Source organism: Gymnodraco acuticeps, unplaced genomic scaffold, assembly GCF_902827175.1.
Source record: "Gymnodraco acuticeps unplaced genomic scaffold, fGymAcu1.1, whole genome shotgun sequence".
Classification (NCBI taxonomy): Eukaryota; Metazoa; Chordata; class Actinopteri; order Perciformes; family Bathydraconidae; genus Gymnodraco; species Gymnodraco acuticeps.
In genome coordinates this window covers 167,923-189,999 of record NW_022990665.1, presented here as the reverse complement: position 1 = coordinate 189,999, position 22,077 = coordinate 167,923, and the positions used below count along the sequence as shown (strand labels likewise).

General features: G+C 41.2%; 1 protein-coding gene and 2 non-coding genes across 4 annotated transcripts; all 3 read left to right on the top strand.

Annotated features, from left to right (window-relative positions):
- The first annotated feature begins 17,777 nt into the window (after window positions 1-17,777).
- On the top strand, window positions 17,778-21,333 carry rpl27a (ribosomal protein L27a). 2 transcript variants are annotated; one of them, XM_034229609.1, is made up of 5 exons: window positions 17,778-17,891; window positions 18,535-18,598; window positions 18,690-18,765; window positions 19,607-19,781; window positions 21,159-21,333. In XM_034229609.1, the coding sequence occupies exons 1-5, from the start codon at window positions 17,889-17,891 to the stop codon at window positions 21,285-21,287; spliced, it is 447 nt and encodes a 148-aa protein (XP_034085500.1). In that variant the 5' UTR covers window positions 17,778-17,888; the 3' UTR covers window positions 21,288-21,333. The 2 variants fall into 2 exon arrangements, with proteins under 2 accessions (XP_034085500.1, XP_034085501.1); XM_034229610.1 differs by lacking the exon at window positions 17,778-17,891 and adding an exon at window positions 17,957-17,980.
- On the top strand, window positions 19,245-19,374 carry LOC117554977. The gene has a single exon (XR_004570344.1). It is a non-coding gene; the product is annotated as a small nucleolar RNA SNORA3/SNORA45 family (small nucleolar RNA).
- Window positions 20,725-20,854, top strand: LOC117554976. Its single transcript, XR_004570343.1, has one exon. It is a non-coding gene; the product is annotated as a small nucleolar RNA SNORA3/SNORA45 family (small nucleolar RNA).
- Window positions 21,334-22,077: the final 744 nt, after the last annotated feature.

The following is a 22,077-nucleotide window of genomic DNA, read 5'->3' as shown; positions in this document are numbered from 1 at the left end:
CCGTGAAGTGAGCAGACCACCAAGAGAAACGGCGTCTGGTATCCACATCAGGATTTAGAAACATCTGTTTGTGCGATTTATTTAGAGTCAATTCCAAAGAAAACAACCTCATTCATTTTGTTTGGTTGTTTTTCTTATCTGTTTTTTTAAATGTCTTATTTCATGTTTTCTTTGACTCCCCCGGACTAAGGCTTCATGCTGAATTGGTCTGAAGTGCAATTAAAATAAGGCTTTTATGAAAAAGACTGTCTTGGAGATTTGTTTTGATAGTATGATATTCAGCTAAATGTATCCTTATAAGAGCACCACAAACAAACTCCATTTGACACCATCTTTTCTCATCTTTTGTGTATGTTTATGGTAATGAAGACCCATGTTTGTCTGTCCTCATGATCTCTAAATCAACCGACATTGTGCAGACACCAGCAGGGGGAGTGGAAAGGGAATCTTATTGCAGACCTTTGACTGTGTTCATGCAATCCAACTTGAAGTCAGAGACAAACACGCCCCCTGCTGGGAGATCTGTGTGAAGCCATTTTTATTACATTACATTATTACATGCTTTTATCCAAAGCGACTCACACACTCAATACTGTGGGCAATCCCCACAGGAGCAATTTGGGGTGAAGTGTCTCAGGGACACAACGACATGCTGGCTGCAGTGGGGTTTGAACCTGTGCTCCAGATCCCAACATACGCACTATCCACTGCGCCACACGCCTCCCTCATCAACAGCGTCTGCTTTGTTTCTGTTTTATTTAAATGTAATTCATGTTATTCTTAACATTGTATGCGACATTGGTTGATGTTACATTTAATCAAACAATACAAAAACGTTAGTAAGCCAATGGTCATAAACCCCAGGTACAAGAATTAAGACTTTTTACACATTGGAAAAAGTAGTTTTTTAAATCCTCACTTTAGCTTTAGCTGCTGTAAAAGATAAGATCAGGATCACACATAATGGCGTTCAATTATATTGGATAAAATAATATAAATATCTAAGGGAATTCTGTGAAAACATCTGAAAACAGAGCAAAGATATGATGTACTCTTTTCATAAAAAAAGTACAAATGATTGTGATTGTTTTCAAAATAAATAAAGAACTCCTGTTCAAGATTCTCTCCATTAGTAAGAAAAAGGCTTCAGGGCAGCTTTATCCAATCCAATCCACTTTATTTATATAGCAGTTTAAAAACAGAGGGTTTGCCAAAGTGCTTCACAATGAACATAACATTATAATAAAATATAATATTACACGAATAGATAAAAAGCACACATAAGAAAAGATAGTTTTTATGATCAAAACTAGCTACAAGTAGTATTTCTTCCCGCTGAACACATGTCTCCTCCTCCTCTGGTCCTCCTTCCTCCTCCTGCAGACCCTCAGAAGCTCAGCTCTGCCGGCTCGCTGGAGGCCGGTCGATGGGAACGTCCGGTCGGGAAAAGTCTCCTTCAGTTTTCTTGAGAAAAACTCCTCCAGACTGCGACCGGCCTGAGCCACCTCTGAGTCGGGCTGCAGAAAGGAGATAAATGGGAAGTATAAAAGTAGTTTAAAATGTTATGTATCCAGGGAAAGAAGATGTATTGACTAGTTTGCTCTCTCTTTGTTTACTTCCGTTACATAGAGAGGCGAAGTCCCTCCCCATCCGGGGGACCTCCATGGGACCTTGGTTGCGGTCGGATAATCCAAAAATCAGCTCCTAAATTCTAACCCTATCTCCTATTCCTTGACCTCTGAGTGAAACGTCACAGGGTTAAGGGAAAGTGGATAGGAGAATTCAAAAGGACTTAGGAGAAGAGACTGCGGTACTTTAGAGAATCCGAATGCACTTTCACTTTCCGACGTGTTTATGATGCGCCAGCGGACGTCATGAATGTGCGTCTGCTGCTGTGGGGAAACTATGGAAACTACAGTTTTCTATACAGCGGACTACAACATGGATGTTTAATAAGAACCAGGGACTACTGTAAACTCATCTAGAGACTCTGCACCGTGCTCTGATGCTGTTGCTTTATGCTTTATGAACGTGGACAACAGAGAAACATATTCTTCATGACCAAAGTTGGAATTGAAATGAAAGTGAAACTTATGCTCGTCACCCTCTCCCTCCGGTCCACATTAATACAAATGATCCCAATACGTATGATTGTATGAACTATGAAAAGATCTTAAAATTACGGTGGCCCTGAAGTGCAAGACACCACAGCATTTCACAAAACACCACAGCATTTCACAAAACACCACAGCATTTCACAAAACGCCACAGCATTTCACAAAACGCCGCAGCATTTCACAAAACACAACAGCATTTCACAAAACACAACAGCATTTCACAAAACACAACAGCATTTCACAAAACGCCACAGCATTTCACAAAACACAACAGCATTTCACAAAACGCCGCAGCATTTCACAAAACGCCGCAGCATTTCACAAAACACAACAGCATTTCACAAAACGCCGCAGCATTTCACAAAACACTACAGCATTTCACAAAACACAACAGCATTTCACAAAACGCCACAGCATTTCACAAAACACAACAGCATTTCACAAAACGCCGCAGCATTTCACAAAACGCCGCAGCATTTCACAAAACACAACAGCATTTCACAAAACGCCGCAGCATTTCACAAAACACAACAGCATTTCAGAAAACACAACAGCATTTCACAAAACACAACAGCATTTCACAAAACGCCGCAGCATTTCAGAAAACACCACAGCATTTCACAAAACACAACAGCATTTCAGAAAACACCACAGCATTTCACATTGGACGGAAAGGGTATTCCATTACATTATTACATTACATTGCATTTAGCTGACGCTTTTGTCCAAAGCGACTTACAATAAGTACATTCGACCAGGAAGACACAACCTTGAAGAAAACAGAATCATATAAGTATATCAGGTTTCATAGAGCCAAACATTTCAAGTGCTACTCAACTGGCTTTAGGTAATCCAGTCCTTTATTGGTATAAAAGTGCTTCGTTAATCGTTCTAACGCTCGAAGTGGAGTCGAAAGAGATGAGTTTTCAGTTTGCGCCGGAAGATGCGCCGGAAGTGTTCTCCCTATTCCTTAGGGAGAACACTTATTGTTTGTGATTGGACAGAGCCAGCCATAGAAGCACTGCTGTGATTGGTTGTTTTTGCTGCCAGTCAAGAAATTACGCTTCGTGATTGGCCCAACACATCAGCCGTTAACTGTTAGCACACACTCAGAGCTCACAGCTCCTCATATCTGTTCAGAAACTGGACAAAAGTTCAACATATAAAAAACACAGACTGTCTATGTCATGGTGAATACAGTCGCTGCTTTATTTGTGTCTGTATGACGTTGTTGTGAGTGTAGACGGAGCAGCTATAGCCTACAGGTTAGTTTAGCCTGATCGATCCGATTCCGATAGGATTTACATGGAGATACGGCCCGCCCCCTCTCCAGCGTCTTGTTTGAATGACAGGAGTAAACACATAATTAATGCTTTATTAATTCATGGTTTTTAAGGGGCTTATCTCCAAGTAAATACTATGGTAGACCACCCAATATTCGCATCGCTCTAATCGCTGGAGTTTAACCGCGGCTGTCAGCTGTGTTTGCTCCTGTCATTCAAACAAGAGGCGCTGAGAGGGAGCGGGGCGTATCTCCATGTAAATCCTATGGGAGATGCCAACTACAACAAAATGAACATATTTGACCGTGATTTAATTGTAATACACGTTTCAAAGTGATGCCGAAGTAACTACATACTGATAACGGTGAGTAAAAAAACATAAATTAACGCTTTGACAAGTCTGCAGATAAGACGGCAGGCGAAAAGCTTTTAAAATGCGTGTTTTCTGAATGGAATCGGATCCATCACGCTAAACTAACCTGTAGCTGCTCCGTCCACACTCACAACAACGTCATACAGACATAAATAAAGCAGCGACTGTATTCGCCATGACACAGACAGTCTGTGGTTTGTACATGTTTAACTTTTGTCCAGTTTCTGAACAGATATGAGGAGCTGTGAGCTCTGAGTGTGTGCTAACGGCTGATGTGTTGGGACATATTTCGCTGTCGGGTGTTGACCAATCACGAAGCGTCATTTCTTGACTGGCAGCAAAAACAACCAATCACAGCAGTGCTTCTCTGGCTGGCTCTGTCCAATCACAAACAAGAAGTGTTCTCCCTAAAGGAATACCCTTTCCGTCCAATGTGAAATGCTGTTGTGTTTTGTGAAATGCTGTGGTGTTTTCTGAAATGCTGTTGTGTTTTCTGAAATGCTGTGGCGTTTTGTGAAATGCTGTGGCGTTTTGTGAAATGCTGTAGTGTTTTCTGAAATGCTGTGGCGTTTTGTGAAATGCTGTAGTGTTTTGTGAAATGCTGTAGTGTTTTGTGAAATGCTGTGGTGTTTTGTGAAATGCTGTGGCGTTTTGTGAAATGCTGTAGTGTTTTGTGAAATGCTGTGGTGTTTTGTGAAATGCTGTGGCGTTTTGTGAAATGCTGTGGTGTTTTGTGAAATGCTGTGGTGTTTTGTGAAATGCTGTGGCGTTTTGTGAAATGCTGTAGTGTTTTGTGAAATGCTGTGGTGTTTTGTGAAATGCTGTGGCGTTTTGTGAAATGCTGTGGTGTTTTGTGAAATGCTGTAGTGTTTTGTGAAATGCTGTGGCGTTTTGTGAAATGCTGTAGTGTTTTGTGAAATGCTGTAGTGTCTTGCACTTCAGGGCCACCGTATAAAATCAATACAGATGTATTTATTATAAACGTTAGTCCTTAACATCTATCACTGTGTATATCACCATTCAAACATCTTTTAAAAGTTGAACAAACTCCACACAGCTCAGTAAAGACTGTGAGATGTTGACTTTATTTGATCATTTCAGTAAAAACTAACGTTCATATTTCTCTTTTTGATTATAATAATAATAATGAACGTTCAAAACAAAGCACTTTGGCAACTTACCACCTACGTTTTAAAAAGCTTAATAAGCACCGTAACTTTCATGATATCATTTCTCGGTCATAATCGGTTGTTTCCGTGAACGGCTGTTGTGTGACGGCAAATGCTGCGGCTGCAATGCATTGTGGGGCAGCATTTTCTCCTCTCCTTTCGTCAAGGGAGGTCCAGTGGTTCCTAAGCTAAAGGAGGTTATAAAGGAAGTTTGAAACCTCTTTTCCTTTCATTTAGAGAATTGGAACGGCACTTATCATGGCTGCCAGTGAGGGACTTCCGGGTCATTTCACTCTGTTAGGAAGGTTCCTAAGCTAAATGGACTATTCGACTTCAGCCCTAATTTCGGAAAAATCATGTGTTGAAGTCAATGGAGAGAGAATGATTATCTTTCGATCCCGTTTGAATTGTGCCACGAATTACACATATGATGTTTGTCAATTTAAAAGATAATTTTACAAGTCAAAAAAATGTAAATGTGTCGTAAAAATGTGAAGTAACACTTTTTTTTTGTGAAACCGCTCAATGAACTACATCTCCCGTCTCGCACCACACACCAAGACGGCCGTCACGTTGAAACATTTCACTTCTTTCTTTCAGAATGAGGCGAAAAGTATTAAACGAGGTGAAAATCACTACAAGTCTGTGCATATTGAGAGCTGTACATACACACAAGGGGAGTTAGTCGGTTCGTAAGAGCCAGCATGCGGGACCGGGATTCTGGGATTTGTAGTCTTTCTAGTTGCGTATTTTTCATAGTCTTATATTTCAACAGTTTTACGACAAACTGTAATTCGTGGCACAATTCAAACGGGATCGAGAGATACGTTTTCTCTCTCCATTGAATTCAATACATAATTTTTCCGAAATAAGGTCCCATGGGTCGGAAGTAGATGGGCGGGACTTCGCCTCTCTATAGTGACATCAATATGCAACGCATTGTACGTGATAGGCTAAGGGGCAGGACATCTCTGAGTGGTTGACCAATCACAACAGAGCAGACTGGGCTCTGGTTTCAGACAGAGGGTGAAAAGAGGTGCTGCAGCACAGGCAGTATGAACAAAATAGAGAGCTTTTTGAACATTAAATCATGGAGACATATCACAGTAGAGACACTACATACATATGAACCTGAAAATGAGCAGAATACGTCCTCTTTAATGCAATGGCATTAAATAAAAAGTCAGTTGTTCACCAAAATCCGAGGGAATCATCCTGCAGACTTTGATTGCCTCCAAGAAAATCCATTAAATAGATGTTGAGATATGTCAGTCTACATTTAAAACTCCATTAGCGCTCGGATATTAAATGTCTCACTCACTAAACGTCTTTTTAGTTCCTTTTAACTTGATTTATGTCAAAGTACCCCTTGGGTTTCCAGTACCCTCATTTGAGAAACACTGGCTGATAGCGCTGAAATAATGAAATGACTTCAGAAAATAGATTAAATGCACTCACGTAATTGAACCTGGAGCAGTTCTTGAACATCAGCAGCACGTCGTCCACAAACTGCTCGGCGCTGAAGTAGTGCAGCGTGTTGCTCTTGTCCAGTTTCCTGCGGATCAGCGACAGGTCGATGGGCCTCCGGATGATCTGGTAGTAGTTTCTGGCCTGCAGCACATTACCAGACATTACAGCATTGTGAGAGAGACTGTTGTCATTTTAAATATGCTTAAATGAAAGGTAGAGTACGGTGAGACTGCAGGTTGTTTTAACCACTCACATAATGACTAAAAACAATACACATACAACCAATATAATAAACCCGCCGGATAAAGTCAGGATAATCTTGAAGATAAAAGTTGGCTTTTTCATTTTGGATGAAACTTAAAATACAACACTGACTCAGACAGTGTTGTATTAAATATTAATGTATATAGATGTATATTTGTTAATAGACATGTTTAGATGTGAATCTGTTGTACTGACCAGCGTGCTGACAGGTTCGTGAAATGGAGCGCTGAGTGTGTGACAGTACAACAGCAGAGTCAACTTCTCACACCTCTGCAGGAAACACACAAACACAAATACGGTTACCAAAAAAAACTATTTTCAGTTGTGCAAATGTATGTGGTGAGGGTCAGAGTGACTCCCCCCCCCTGCAGCTCACCCTCTGGTCCTGGGGGGAGAGGGTGTACGGAGCTCTGACTCCCCCGCAGGAGGGCTGCTTCTCACAGGCGTAGCTCTCTTCAGGATCCTGCTCAGTTCTGCACAGCGAACACATCCAGTCCCCTCTGCAGGACACACGGGACACTCATTACTTCATTAAGCATTAAAGGTCCCCTATTGTACTGTTTTTCATCAATATATTATAGGTCTCAGATATATAGAAACATGTCTCTGAAGTGTTTGGCTCCAAACACCAAACAGATCATTGCAGCATTACCCATAATCCCCTCTGTTTCAGCCCTGTTTCCAAAGTGCTGATTCTCTGTCTGTTACTTTAGATGAAAATAAGGAGCCCCTCCCCACGCCCCTCTGAGAGAGATTTGATTACAAAGAACTCAATGGTGCTCTAGGAGGAGATTCAGGTGATAAGGTGGGGGATTACCTTGGTTGGTGATTGGCTAATGGTTACTCAAGACAACACATCGTTATGACATCATAAAGTGGCCCAAATCTGATCAGCTCATTTTCAGACAGGTTTTTATAGAAATGGATCAAAAAGAGAGAGAATCTTTGTTCCTGAAACTTTCAGAGTCTCTTTACACAGAGGGGACACATGTTGATGTAGAAGAGACATGAAGAAGAGGGGACACATGTTGATGTAGAAGAGACATGAAGAAGAGGGGACACATGTTGATGTAGAAGAGACATGAAGAAGAGGGGACACATGTTGATGTAGAAGAGACATGAAGAAGAGGGGACACATGTTGATGTAGAAGAGACATGAAGAAGAGGGGACACATGTTGATGTAGAAGAGACATGAAGAAGAGGGGACACATGTTGATGTAGAAGAGACATGAAGAAGAGGGGACACATGTTGATGGAGAAGAGACATGAAGAAGAGGGACACATGTTGATGGAGAAGAGACATGAAGAAGAGGGGACACATGTTGATGAAGAAGAGACATGGAGAAGAGGGGACACATGCTGATGTAGAAGAGACATGAAGAAGAGGGGACACATGTTGATGTAGAAGAGACATGACGAAGAGGGGACACATGTTGATGTAGAAGAGACATGACGAAGAGGGGACACATGTTGATGTAGAAGAGACATGGAGAAGAGGGGACACATGTTGATGTAGAAGAGACATGACGAAGAGGGGACACATGTTGATGTAGAAGAGACATGAAGAAGAGGGGACACATGTTGATGTAGAAGAGACATGAAGAAGAGGGGGACACATGTTGATGTAGAAGAGACATGAAAAAGAGGGGACACATGCTGATGTAGAAGAGACATGAAAGAAGAGGGGACACATGTTGATGTAGAAGAGACATGAAGAAGAGGGGACACATGTTGATGTAGAAGAGACATGAAGAAGAGGGGACACATGTTGATGAAGAAGAGAACATGAAGAAGAGGGGACACACATGCTGATGTAGAAGAGACATGAAGAAGAGGGGACACATGTTGATGTAGAAGAGACATGGAGAAGAGGGGACACATGTTGATGTAGAAGAGACATGAAGAAGAGGGGACACATGTTGATGTAGAAGAGACATGAAGAAGAGGGGACACATGTTGATGTAGAAGAGACATGAAGAAGAGGGGACACATGTTGATGTAGAAGAGACATGAAGAAGAGGGGACAATGTTGATGTAGGAAGAGACATGAAGAAGAGGGGACACATGTTGATGTAGAAGAGACATGAAGAAGAGGGGACACATGCTGATGTAGAAGAGACATGAAGAAGAGGGGACACATGTTGATGTAGAAGAGACATGAAGAAGAGGGGACACATATTGATGTAGAAGAGACATGAAGAAGAGGGGACACATGTTGATGAAGAAGAGACATGAAGAAGGAGGGGACACATGCTGATGGTAGAAGAGACATGACGAGACACATGTTGATGTAGAAGAGACATGAAGAAGAGGGGACACATGTTGATGTAGAAGAGACATGAAGAAGAGGGGACACATGTTGATGTAGAAGAGACAGAAGAAGAGAGGCACATGTTGATGTAGAAGAGACATGAAGAAGAGGGGACACATGTTGATGTAGAAGAGACAGAAGAAGAGGGGACACATGTGATGTAGAAGAGACATGAAGAAGAGGGGACACATGTGTGATGTAGAAGAGACATGAAGAAGAGGGGACACATGTTGATGTAGAAGAGACATGAAGAAGAGGGGACACATGTTGATGTAGAAGAGACATGAAGAAGAGGGGACACATGTTGATGTAGAAGAGACATGAAGAAGAGGGGACACATGCTGATGTAGAAGAGACATGAAGAAGAGGGGACACAATGTTTGAATGTAGAGAGACATGACAGAAGAGGGGACAACATGTTGATGTAGAAGAGACATGAGAAGAGGGGACCATGTTGATGTAGAAGAGACATGAAGAAGGGGGACACATGTTGATGTAGAGGAGACATGAAGAAGAGGGGACACATGTTGATGTAGAAGAGACATGAAGAAGAGGGGACACATGTTGATGTAGAAGAGACATGAAGAGAGGGGACACATGTTGATGTAGAGGAGACATGAAGAAGAGGGGGACACATGTTTGATGTAGAGGAGACATGAGAAGAGGGGACACATGTTGATGTAGAAGAGACATGAAGAAGAGGGGACACATGTTGATGTAGAGGAGACATGAAGAAGAGGGGACACTGTTGAATGTAGAAGAGACATGAAGAAGAGGGGACACATGTTTGATGTAAGAAGAGACATGAAGAAGAGGGGACACATGTTGATGAAGAGAGACATGAAGGAAGAGGGGACACATGCTGATGTAGAAGAGACATGAAGAAGAGGGACACATGCTAATGTAGAAGAGACATGAGAAGCGGGGACACATGTGATGTAGAAGAGACATGAAGAAGAGGGGACACATGTTGATGTAGAAGAGACATGAAGAAGAGGGGACACATGTTGATGTAGAAGAGACATGAAGAAGAGGGGACACATGTTGAGAAGAGACATGAAGAGGGGGACACATGTGATGTAGAAGAGACATGAAGAAGAGGGGACACATGTTGATGAAGAAGAGACATGAAGAAGAGGGGACACATGTTGATGTAGAAGAGACATGAAGAAAGAGGGGACACATGTTGATGTAGAAGAGACATGAAGAAGAGGGACACATGTTGATGTAGAAGAGACATGAAGAAGAGGGGACACTTGATGTAGAGAGACATGAAGAAGAGGGGACACATGTGATGTAGAAGAGACATGAAGAAGAGGGGACACATGTTGATGTAGAAGAGACATGAAGAAGAGGGGACCACATGTTGATGTAGAAGAGACATGAGAAGAGGGGACACATGTTGATGTAGAAGAGACATGAGAGAGATGAAGAAGAGGGGACACATGTTGATGAAGAAGAGACATGAAGAAGAGGGGACACATGTTGATGTAGAAGAGACATGAAGAAGAGGGGACACATGTTGATGTAGAAGAGACATGAAGAAGAGGGGACACATGCTGATGTAGAAGAGACATGAAGAAGAGGGGACACATGTTGATGTAGAAGAGACATGAAGAAGAGGGGACACATGCTGATGTAGAAGAGACATGAAGAAGAGGGGACACATGTTGATGTAGAAGAGACATGAAGAAGAGGGGACACATGCTGATGTAGAAGAGACATGAAGAAGAGGGGACACATGTTGATGTAGAAGAGACATGAAAGAAGTGGATTTTGCATAATAGGTGACCTTTCAAATACAAATATTAAATGTTCTTTATTTTCTGAAATCAAGTGTTGTCTGTGAAACCAAAGCCTGATATTACTTGGGATTGCACACTGCCTTTAGGTGACATATTCCTTGATTTCAATAAAGTGTGCTAGTTTTATTCCTCTTTTCTCTTGAGTTGTGCTAATGTTCCCTAACATAGATCTTACTCTTTAGATACCCGGCCTATTGGTTTGTAGGAAATGCTTCATTCATTTTAGGTAGAAGCCAAATTTGTGGAATCATAATGTGCCATTGTAGACTGTGTTCCAAAATAACAATTAAAAAGTATATTTAGTTTTTTAAACACAATTGTTTGTCACAATATCAATGGAATATTTTCTTCAAAAAACAATAAGAGAGTTAGTCAAATTCACCCTAAACTTTGTCTACTTTTGCATTGTGTCTTTTCTTTTGGGAAAATGAATTCCACTCAATATTAAAGTAAGGCAGAGTGAGAGTGTAAAATGATTTAGGGGCGCAGGATTATTCACATCATGAATATCATCAATACCGATATATAGTAACAAAAATAGTCAATCGGCCGGAGTCACAGAGTTGATTTGTTAGTAGATAATGGTTAAAATAGTGTTTTAGTACCAGGTCTAACATCACTTACTGAGGGAAGCAGGTGAGTGGAGGTATGTGACAGATCAGGTGGAAGACTTTGGGGCAGCGGTCGCAGCAGAGCAGCTCTCCTCCGTTCAGGCAAACACCGCAGAAGTCCTCACTCTCCTCCACTCCTAAAGGTCGAGCTAAAGATGACACTTCCTCCTCTTCCTGCGAGCAACAAAGATCTACACTGTCGTCCATTTGCACTTCTTCACATTTCACTTCTGCTTCGTCCTCCAGCTTCAGATCCAGCTCAGCTTCTGCTTCTTCCTCCAGCTTCAGATCCGGCTCAGCTTCTGCTTCGTCCTCCAGCTTCAGATCCGGCTCAGCTTCTTCTGGTTCTTCCTCCAGCTTCAGATCCGGCTCAGCTTCTTCTGCTTCTTCCTCCAGCTTCAGATCCGGCTCAGCTTCTGCTTCGTCCTCCAGCTTCAGATCTGGCTCTGCTTCTGCTTCTTCCTCCAGCTTCAGATCCGGCTCAGCTTCTTCTGGTTCTTCTGGATCCAGTTCAATCACCAGGCAGTGCTCTAGATCAGGATCCAGATAAAATGTTTCTGACTCTGTTTTCACGTCCAGGTCCCATTCCTCAGATCCAGAATCTAACAGGATGTACGGCTGATCCGGATTAGAGTCACAGTCGAAGCCGGAGTCCCTCTCTGGCTCTCTGGAGGGCGAGAGGTCGGGACAGTACGGCTCAGTCCAGGAGGGCTGAGAGGTTTCTGTTTGGATGAGATCGCACTGAAGTGTCTCTTCTTTTATCTCCAAAATGTTTTCCTCATGGTGACTGAATCCATTCTGCAGACAGAGACACAAAGGGGCAGAAAGAAAGAGCTAATGTAAAATATATGACAAACATCACTGAACCTGTTATATTTTATGTTGAGCTGTATACTCAGTGTTCCAACAATTTGCAAACTGAAAGAAAATCATTAATTGTATTCAAGGTAGCGTTTTATCTGGTGGTCTTTAATGGTGTCCCCTTTTTGCATGCTTCAGTGTTGTGGTCGTCTTCATGGAGCCGTAATGAACTGACTTTCTATGCATTTTTAAGCAGTTTTTGACAATACAGTGTTTAGATAATGGTCGCCTTATCACATTTTATAACAAGATAACGTTTAAGTTATCAGAGAAACAAGCTGAGTAAGGACACAGCCGAACAGCTTTGAAGAAACACTGATGACTGAGTTTAAACTGCTTTATTTAATGTAAAGACATCTTCAAGTCATTATTAAAAACTCACCTGTTCACCATGGCCTTTAACACCTAACCCATCACAGTCCCCCTGCTTCCACTCCTACTGCTATTTATTTAATTGTTTACTTTATTATTTGCCCGTTTTGTTTGTTTGTTCACCATGTAAAGCGGCCATGGGTCCCTTGAAAGGCGCTATAGAAATGTAATCTATTACTATTATTATTAAACCATACTCCAGTGGCTTTGATTTCACAGCCGCGAACATCAGCCAACAAAATGAATTGTATTATGACCTCTTGAATGCTGGGCCTTTTGGGCCACACATTACATAGTCACGTTATCAAATGTTTTAAGATATCAGAGAAACAAGCTGAGCAAAACATTGGCAACAACCTGATTTGATTTCACAGGCGTGAACATCAGCCAACAAAATGAATTGTATTATGACCTCTTGAATATTGTGCTTTGAATTGAAAGTGCTGTGTGTAAACTAAAGTTCATCTCTGTACCTGTTGAGGACGATGTAAACAGGACGTGTTATTGTGGAGCCCAGCTGGTGTTGGGCAGGGCAGACGCACCAGAGAGACGACCGGCTGCAGACAGGAAAGGGACCGGACGTCCAGACGCTCCATTACCACTACAGGGATTCTGGAGTTACCCAGAATCCTTTGGGCCTCCGGGTGAATCCTGTGGAAAGACATCTTGGTCAGTAAATCTCGATTTTGGTCAGTGGTTTAACATTTGTTCATAAATCCTGAATTCTCATTTATCAATAAAGGAATTGTTGGACATAACTCCTTGGAGAAAGCATATTCCCCATGACATCAAACCATTTATTTAAATACATTTGTTCCCATTGTTTTGAGGCGACTGCGTTCACTGTGTTGTCTTTAATTTTACCTTATTCTCTCCAATAAAATCGCCACATCTTTCTCAGGTTTTAATTTGACACATGACGGAGAGAGTCTTGTATTTCCATTGCAGGACCGGTTTGACTGCTTTTCCATCTCACAAATTCCAGTACTGCAAAACTTTATGAAAAAGAAAAAAGAGAATACATGTCAACACTCCAAAAAGTGTATCCACATATCAATCACCCTCCTTAATGAGTCAGCTGTAGTGATCACCTTCTCCTTAATCACGAAATCCTCCACTTTTACGTTTGCTTGTGTCGCTGTAACGTGTTGGGCTTGGCGTGGCTTCTCTGCATTTCCTGCAGGGTTTGACCCGGTCTCAGGTGAACCGTCCTCCAGGTGTGCTCTGCTCTTCGTTACCCGGGGCAACAGAGTGGCTCGCCTCTGGGGCAAGTTGCCATGGCGTCTGAGAGGCAGGTGAGCCATCTATCTCCAGGAGGATCACGCCTTGTGGGGTGAAGAACAAACGAAAAACACAGAAAGAAGCTGCTGTAAAATCTCCCGTGTGCTCAGTGTTTGACGGCAATATAAGAATCAATACAAGAATCAAAACAAACAGGAAGAAGTAACATTTAAAGATTACGGTAACTAACACTTAATTTACCTACAGGTATAATAAATGATAACATAAACAAAAAAACAACATGTTTTACATAACTTATCAGATCCGAAATTCTTCCTCCCTGGACATCTTCAAGTCATCATTAAAACTGTTCCCCATGGCCTTTGACCCCTAACCCTTCACAGTGCTTCCACTCCTACTGCTATTTATTTATTGTACTCTATTATTTGCCTTACTTTGTTTTTGATGTCTGTCCTTGAAAGGCGCTATATAAATTATAACTATTATTATAATTATCTTTTTTTAGAATGTTAGTGGTTTCTATTATTTAGTATTTTTGATTTTGTATTATTATTCTTACTTTTTCTTATTTATTTATTTATTCATTTATTTATTAACCTTATACTTATTGCTATTATTTTCATTCTTATTTTGTTATCCTATTTATTTTCTAAGTGTACATTTTTGTATATTATTTATTTGCTATTTATTTTATTCTTATTTTAAATAATATTCTTATCCTTATTCTTTTAATTGTTTCTTTATTTGTTTCCCTTATCCTTATGCTTATTTTAATTTATATCTTATTTATTGTTCCTATTATTATCTTAATCTTATTTTGCACATAACAACACATCATTAACAAGTCCCAGTTATCCGTACCTGCGTGTCAATGTGAGCTCCCTTCAGAAGATGGAGGTGTGTGCAGGTGGAGGTGAGCTGAAGATAAGAACGACGGAGCTGCTGTCCAGTATCAGGAGGGACAGCTGCGCTCTGATTGGTCGAGAGCTGATCCCACCTCGGCCTCCTGATACTTCAGAGAGTCGCTGCTCATCATGTGATGCTATTATTCGCCTCTCATCGTCACCTGGGGAGTTCACGTATAAAGCATGGGGGAAAACTGCAGCAAATGAGGCGTGGAGCATTAAGAGGAAGAACATCCGTCAGTGACTCATATAATAACAGATTACTAACAGACCAACGACAGGCTGTAGAGTTCACTTTGAATAATAGTAACTGTATGTAAATCAATTTTCCCTCGAACTGATGCTGTATCACGTGAACAAGCAATAAAGGAGCAAATTGGACTCATTTATGTTTCTATTTTCATGACCTCCTGTAATGTAGACCTGTAGGTTTACTATATGCTTCATAACAAGTTATTTACTTAAAGGGGACCTATTATGTAAAATCCACTTTTTCACATCTACATCAACATGTGTCCCCTCTTCTTCATGTCTCTTCTACATCAACATGTGTCCCCTCTTCTTCATGTCTCTTCTACATCAACATGTGTCCCCTCTTCTTCATGTCTCTTCTACATCAACATGTGTCCCCTCTTCTTCATGTCTCTTCTACATCAACATGTGTCCCCTCTTCTTCATGTCTCTTCTACATCAACATGTGTCCCCTCTTCTTCATGTCTCTTCTACATCAACATGTGTCCCCTCTTCTTAATGACTCTTCTACATCAACATGTGTCCCCTCTTCTCCATGTCTCTTCTACATCAACATGTGTCCCCTCTTCTTCATGTCTCTTCTACATCAACATGTGTCCCCTCTTCTTCATGTCTCTTCTACATCAACATGTGTCCCCTCTTCTTCATGTCTCTTCTACATCAACATGTGTCCCCTCTTCTTCATGTCTCTTCTACATCAACATGTGTCCCCTCTTCTTCATGTCTCTTCTACATCAACATGTGTCCCCTCTTCTTCATGTCTCTTCTACATCAACATGTGTCCCCTCTTCTTCACGTCTCTTCTACATCAACATGTGTCCCCTCTTCTTCATGTCTCTTCTACATCAACATGTGTCCCCTCTTCTTCATGTCTCTTCTACATCAACATGTGTCCCCTCTTCTTCATGTCTCTTCTACATCAACATGTGTCCCCTCTGTGGAAAGAGATTCTGAAAGTTTCAGGAACAAAGATTCTCTCTCTTTTTGTCCTGATCCATTTCTATAAAAACCTGTCTGAAAATGAGCTGATCAGATATTGGCCACTTTATGATGTCATAACGATGTTTTGGCTTGTGAAACCATTACGGCCCGTCCACACAGCGGCGTGCGTTGACGCTTGCCGGCGGGCGTGTCTGACACTCGACCAACAACAAATCACATGAATCTCCCGCCCCTGACACACAAGCAGCGGTTTGATTGGATAGAGCTTGTACTGGCATATGATTCGATTGGCTGACGCTTCTGCTGAGGCGTCAAAAGTTGAACATTGCTCAACTTTTGCCGCCAGCAACGCTCCACGTCGCTTCCCACGATGCAGTTCGGCTAAAAGTGACGTCACCCCATTCAAAGTGAATGGGCAGAAGCGTTGGAAGCTTCAACGCACACCGCTGTGTGGACGGGTCGTTAGCCAATCACCAACGGTAACTCCCGTCACCTTATCACCTGATGTGCTGTTTACACGAGAACGCAAACGGTTGTATCCGCTACTTTTCTCTTTCGTATATCCCGTTCGTTCACACGAGGCAGTAATGGCAATGCAGAAACGGACCGGGCAAACGATAACGGGTCCCAAGGTGGATAGATCTGCAAACGGAACGCTCTGGGGGGCCAAACGGCTCCGTGTGTACGCCCTATACGATCATTTCCTGATAACGACGAAGCCATAGCCCCGCCTCTCCCCACCTCTGCTGCTCACTGCTGTAGCATGGTCAGTAGCTACTGACAGTAGCTGTACAATAATGGTGTATTTTGTGGCGCCACTTACAGGCCCAGCATATGTACTACAGCGTTTCCAGCGCTTTCGAGCGGTTTCGTGTGAACGGAAGACTTTTTTGATATCGTATTCGGTTCGTTTTCGTTTCGTATGCGTTTGCATGTAAATGGGGTCTCAATCTCCTCCTAGAGCACCATTGTATTCTTTTTAACCAAATCTCTCTCAGAGGGGCGTGGGGAGAGGCTCCTTGTTTTCATCTAAAGTAACAGACAGAGAATCAGCACTTTGGAAACAGGGCTGAAACAGAGGGGATTATGGGTAATGCTGCAATGATCTGTTTGGTGTTTGGAGCCAAACACTTCAGAGACATGTTTTGTATATATCTGAGACCTGTAATATATTGATGAAAAACAGTATCATAGGGGACCTTTAAGTTCAATTTGAAGGTATGTGTACTTTCCTATTCTTGTTATGTTAAGCGACTACAGCTAACTTCACTACAATTATCTTATGACTTGTTACTGGGACCTATCCAGATACAAATAGTGAATATTAACACGTAAATAAAATGCAGGAAGTTGTTATACAGGAAACGTAACCCCAAAACAATAACATTTGTGGCCTTATGCCTTGTGATCCTTACAAATTAGTCTCAAATAACAGAGTTCCCTTCCATGTCAAGAAATAAACAGCATAGGTTGAAATATAATTCCCTGACAGTGTTAACGTCCGTAGAGACATCATGCCTGATGATGCACAAAATGCATCACGCACCACTCGTTTTTTAATCACAGCTGACCTGGTTTTTTGCTGTAAATATAAAAGAGACACAAGTGCCATCCAGCTGAGGTTAGACTGGATTGACTGCATGTGTAGGCTACTTTGAACCATAAAAATACTATGATTATAATTGGGAATATTTGAATCAGATGTAGTGAAGGAGAAATAAATAAAGAATATCATACAATAAATACGTAAAAAAAGTATGTAAGATACATTTTTATTTGTCTATTTTGTGTTACTTCATCAAACCCTGTGGCGTCGCTGTGGGTTTCTCAGCACTCTGTTGCAAGGAGCCAAATCTCGCACAAAAGCGCGAGGTTTAGAAATCGCGTTCCTCTTTCAACTAGCCTCCAAGATGGTAGGTGCTATCATGGATCTCTGTGCTCTGAAATGTAGTTAAATCTATGCCCATCCTTGTTCATTCGTACTGCAAATTATCATCTAATGGCGGGTTACTGTACAGACATCTCTTAAGAACATTTACTGTATGATTTGTCCCGTGATTTGTTAACATTATGGGGATTTGTGAGCGATTTACTGTGTGAGAGCTGGGGCCTCGGATGTAGCCGTCAGCTAGCACACACTGTCTGAACTCACATGTGTTGACCGCGTTAACAAAACCTCTACATTGATTATAAATGTGACTATCTAGGTCGCTGTTAAAAACGTTAAAGTGCTCGAGAGTTGTTGCTAGCATCAATTTGTTTTCTTAACGTGCCAAGCGGTTACAATATGCTGGTTATAGCTGAGATGCTAGACAGCATGAAAGCAGGCAGTCTTTAAACTGTGAGTTACAGCTTGTAATGCCACGTTGGAGTAAAAAAGAAAACCGTATAAGAATATTTGTGTAACTATTATAAGATGCTATAGTTTCTAAGTGAATGGCCTGTTGATGTAAAGTAGGTTGTTGTTGGTCAATGTAGCATGGCAGCTAACTCCAAGACCACATCTGTACTGAACTTTTATATGTATTCTAATCGATATTTAATCTTTATTTACAGCCCACCAAAGCGACCAAGACCCGGAAGCTCCGTGGACATGTCAGCCACGGACATGGTCGTATCGGTGAGTTTCAACTTGTTTTTTAAGATGTCTTCGTAGATGTATAACTGTGCTTGAGACACATGGTCAACCTGTGTTAATACCAACCCCACAGGAAAACATAGGAAGCATCCTGGAGGTCGTGGTAATGCTGGTGGTATGCATCACCACAGGATCAACTTCGACAAATAGTAAGTTCTGCAAGACGAGTTGTGCTAAAAACACTATGAAAGACCGATCTTACATCCAGAGCTTTTCTTATTAGTAACATTATGGTTAGAAACTGGACGTTAGACTTTAAGCATAGTTATACAAAAAAAAATGTTTGGGTGACTTTCGTGTGAAGTTTAAATATGTCCAGTATAATCACGTATCATATACCCCAACAACTCATTTGTATGCAATATACTGAACATTTAAGCTGAGTGCACACTAATGTCATATTAATCTAGTGATGTTATGGCAATATTCAATACAATTGTCACATATTATTTATTTCATTCTCCCCTGACTAGTATATAATAAGAATTTGCCCTCTAAACATTTTGTTTACAAATATTGAGGGCACTGCTGAGTTTCTGTCTAGGAGAGAATGGATTAAGAACATTGTTTTGTTGCTATTCAATTTGGTACTCGTCTGCGCTCTGGATTGATCGTTGGTATTATTGTTGTAGAGACTCAGAGTCTCACCCTGACACACATAATTGTCTTGGTGTGCTAGAGTTCTCTTAAAGTGAAGACTGGTCCTATTCACCGACTGGCTCTTTGTAGGCCAGTCACCCACATGGGCAGTTACAAATGTTACTCACTAAATTACATCCGTGTCAACATTATGCCTAGTATCTTTGCTTTATTAACAATCAAGTCTACAGAGATTGATAATAAAAGCACTTCCCTTAAGTAACAGATCTTGCCAACATGTTAACTTCTAAAAAGCTTCCAAACAAAACCAAGTTTTTTAGCTTATGTCCACTTTCCATTTAGGTTTCACAGCAGTTGACCCTTTCTCTCGCCTCCTCTGTTTCTCCTCAGCCATCCTGGGTACTTCGGTAAGGTCGGTATGAGACATTACCATCTGAAGAGAAACACCACCCACTGCCCCACCATCAACTTGGACAAGCTGTGGACTCTGGTGAGCGAGCAGACCAGGATCAACTACGGCAAGAAGCCCGACGGACCCGCTCCCATCATCGATGCTGTGCGCGCTGTAAGTACTGACCCACATCTTCATGAGCATAGTGCCAGAGCAGATGTTTTAGCTGACCCTGGCCTTTGTGGTGTAATCTTTGGGTTCTTTAAGTATTGGCATAGGTGAAAGACAAGTTGAGGTGTAGTTGTAATGGATGTAATTGTTACAACAGCTGTAGAAAAACACATTTGGTGGCAGATGGCTTACATATTGGAGCTAATTCTCAATCAACTGGCCACAGTGTCTAGGAAGACTTCAGTGCCGTTGCTAGATCTAATCATTGGTAACGACTACATTTCAGTTGAAGTAGTGTCATTGGTGTATTTGTGACACGCTTGATGGATAAAGACATAGTCAATAAGAAAGCTTTGCCGGTGTTGAAGTTTGGTCACTGTTATCTGCTTTGTTCAAAATGAAAACAGCGACGCCTGACACCAAGGGAAAGATGTGCTGAAGAAACTAAGTCTTAGATTCACAAATCGTTGTCATTGATACTTTTATGACCAAACTATTGTCATTGTTGGTATATCGCAGCCCAGACTGTAGTGATTTAGGCTACGATAACCAGTGCTGTCTCCACAAAAACCAACCATTAGAAGATGTGTCAAACTTAAGATGTTTTTTTCATTAGCACAACTGTTAATGTTTTGCGGCAGGACATTACATGCATGTTGTGATCGATGGTAGTCCAGTTAATGTCGGGAAGTCCTTATATATTTTATTTTCACAACAATCAATTTGTAAGCGAAAACTCAAGCCGAGTACATTCCAATTTGTATCTAGTGATGATATGGCAGTATTCAATAAAATTGGCACATTTGACTCTTCATGTTCCCCTGACTGGTGTACGTTTTCAAAAAAGTTTCAGTCTAGGAGAGAATGGTTTAAGAACATTGTTTTGTTGCAATTCCATTTGTTACTCATTCGTAAAGGTGATCTGCGCATCGTTGGTAATGTTGTTGTAGAGACTCAGAGTCTCACCCTGACACTCGTGATTGTCTTGGTGTGCTAGAGTTCTCTTAGATTGAAGACTGGTCCTATTCACCGACTGGCTCTTTGTAGGCCAGTCACCCACATGGGCAGTTACAAACTAAATATGACATTTGTCACCATAATATATATCCTTTATTTAACCAGGTAAAAGTCTCTGTGATCTTTTTCAAAATTGACCTGGCCAAGAGGGCCGCATGAACAATGTTACAATGAATGACCACAAAACGATACAGGCAGACGAATACAGTAAAACACAAAAGAAACTTGCACAATTTTAAACCGACTAATGCCCTGTGTGCTGTTTTTCTGATGAGGAAATGGTTCATAATCTTGCCAGATAAAATGGCCTCTGTGCTCATGGGATTATCTAGTTGTATTAATGTCTATATTCTTTTCTTACAGGGCTACTACAAAGTCCTGGGTAAGGGCAAGCTGCCCAAACAGCCCGTGATCGTGAAGGCAAAGTTCTTCAGCCGACGGGCCGAGGAGAAGATCAAGGCAGCTGGAGGAGCCTGTGTGCTGATGGCATAATGTTCCTGTCAGTGTGTTTTTGGAAAAATAAACTGTATAAAAAGAACTTCACGTTTTTATGTCTGATTTAAATGACTGATTTTGAGCTTTTGTTCTTTGAAAATGGCAGCATCTGTGGCATGTTCTAATTAAGTGGTTATTTGATGATCGTTTCAATAATTATTACATTGGGATAAGTGCGTTGTTGCTGGCACCACTTGAGCAAGAATCCACCGTAAATATGACTGCAGTTAGCTGTTTTTTTTTATCAATGTATTCAGCACAGTTAGAAATGCGCTTCTACTTCCTGGTTGTCTTTAAAGTTTTGCAGGATTGAAAATGCAAATGATCACAGGACTCAAAGAAATAACTAACGTAACAAAATCAATATACTCTTAAACTTTAGAGTAATACTTATGGTATTTTATTTTCAGATGCGAATTAACCTCAGTTAAACTTGTGATTGCAATCAGTGATGGATGTATTCAAATCATTACCCTAAAATTGCAATACTACAGTAAAGAAGTAATCTATTACACGTAACAGCCATGCATTCAGAGTCTAATGCTAATAAAATATTGGCACTGTTATCACAAATACAAAAAAAGTACTGATAAAAAAAATAGAAGCCGTCTTATATGTCAGTGGTCAGAGCTGACTCAACAACCAGTGGGGTTGTGGGTACGAATCCTGAGACTGGTAAACTGTTTCTCCAGTCAAATCTGTGGCCAAACTCGTATCTTAACCCAAAATAATGGGAAAGATATATGCTCTTCCAGATTAAGCATTATGCAATTTGTAAACTAATGTT

Coding starts and splice junctions, on each gene's coding strand:
- rpl27a (XM_034229609.1), top strand. Junction 18,766..19,606: donor AGGATCAACTTCGACAAATA/GTAAGTTCTGCA, acceptor GTTTCTCCTCAG/CCATCCTGGGTACTTCGGTA. Junction 19,782..21,158: donor TCATCGATGCTGTGCGCGCT/GTAAGTACTGAC, acceptor CTTTTCTTACAG/GGCTACTACAAAGTCCTGGG.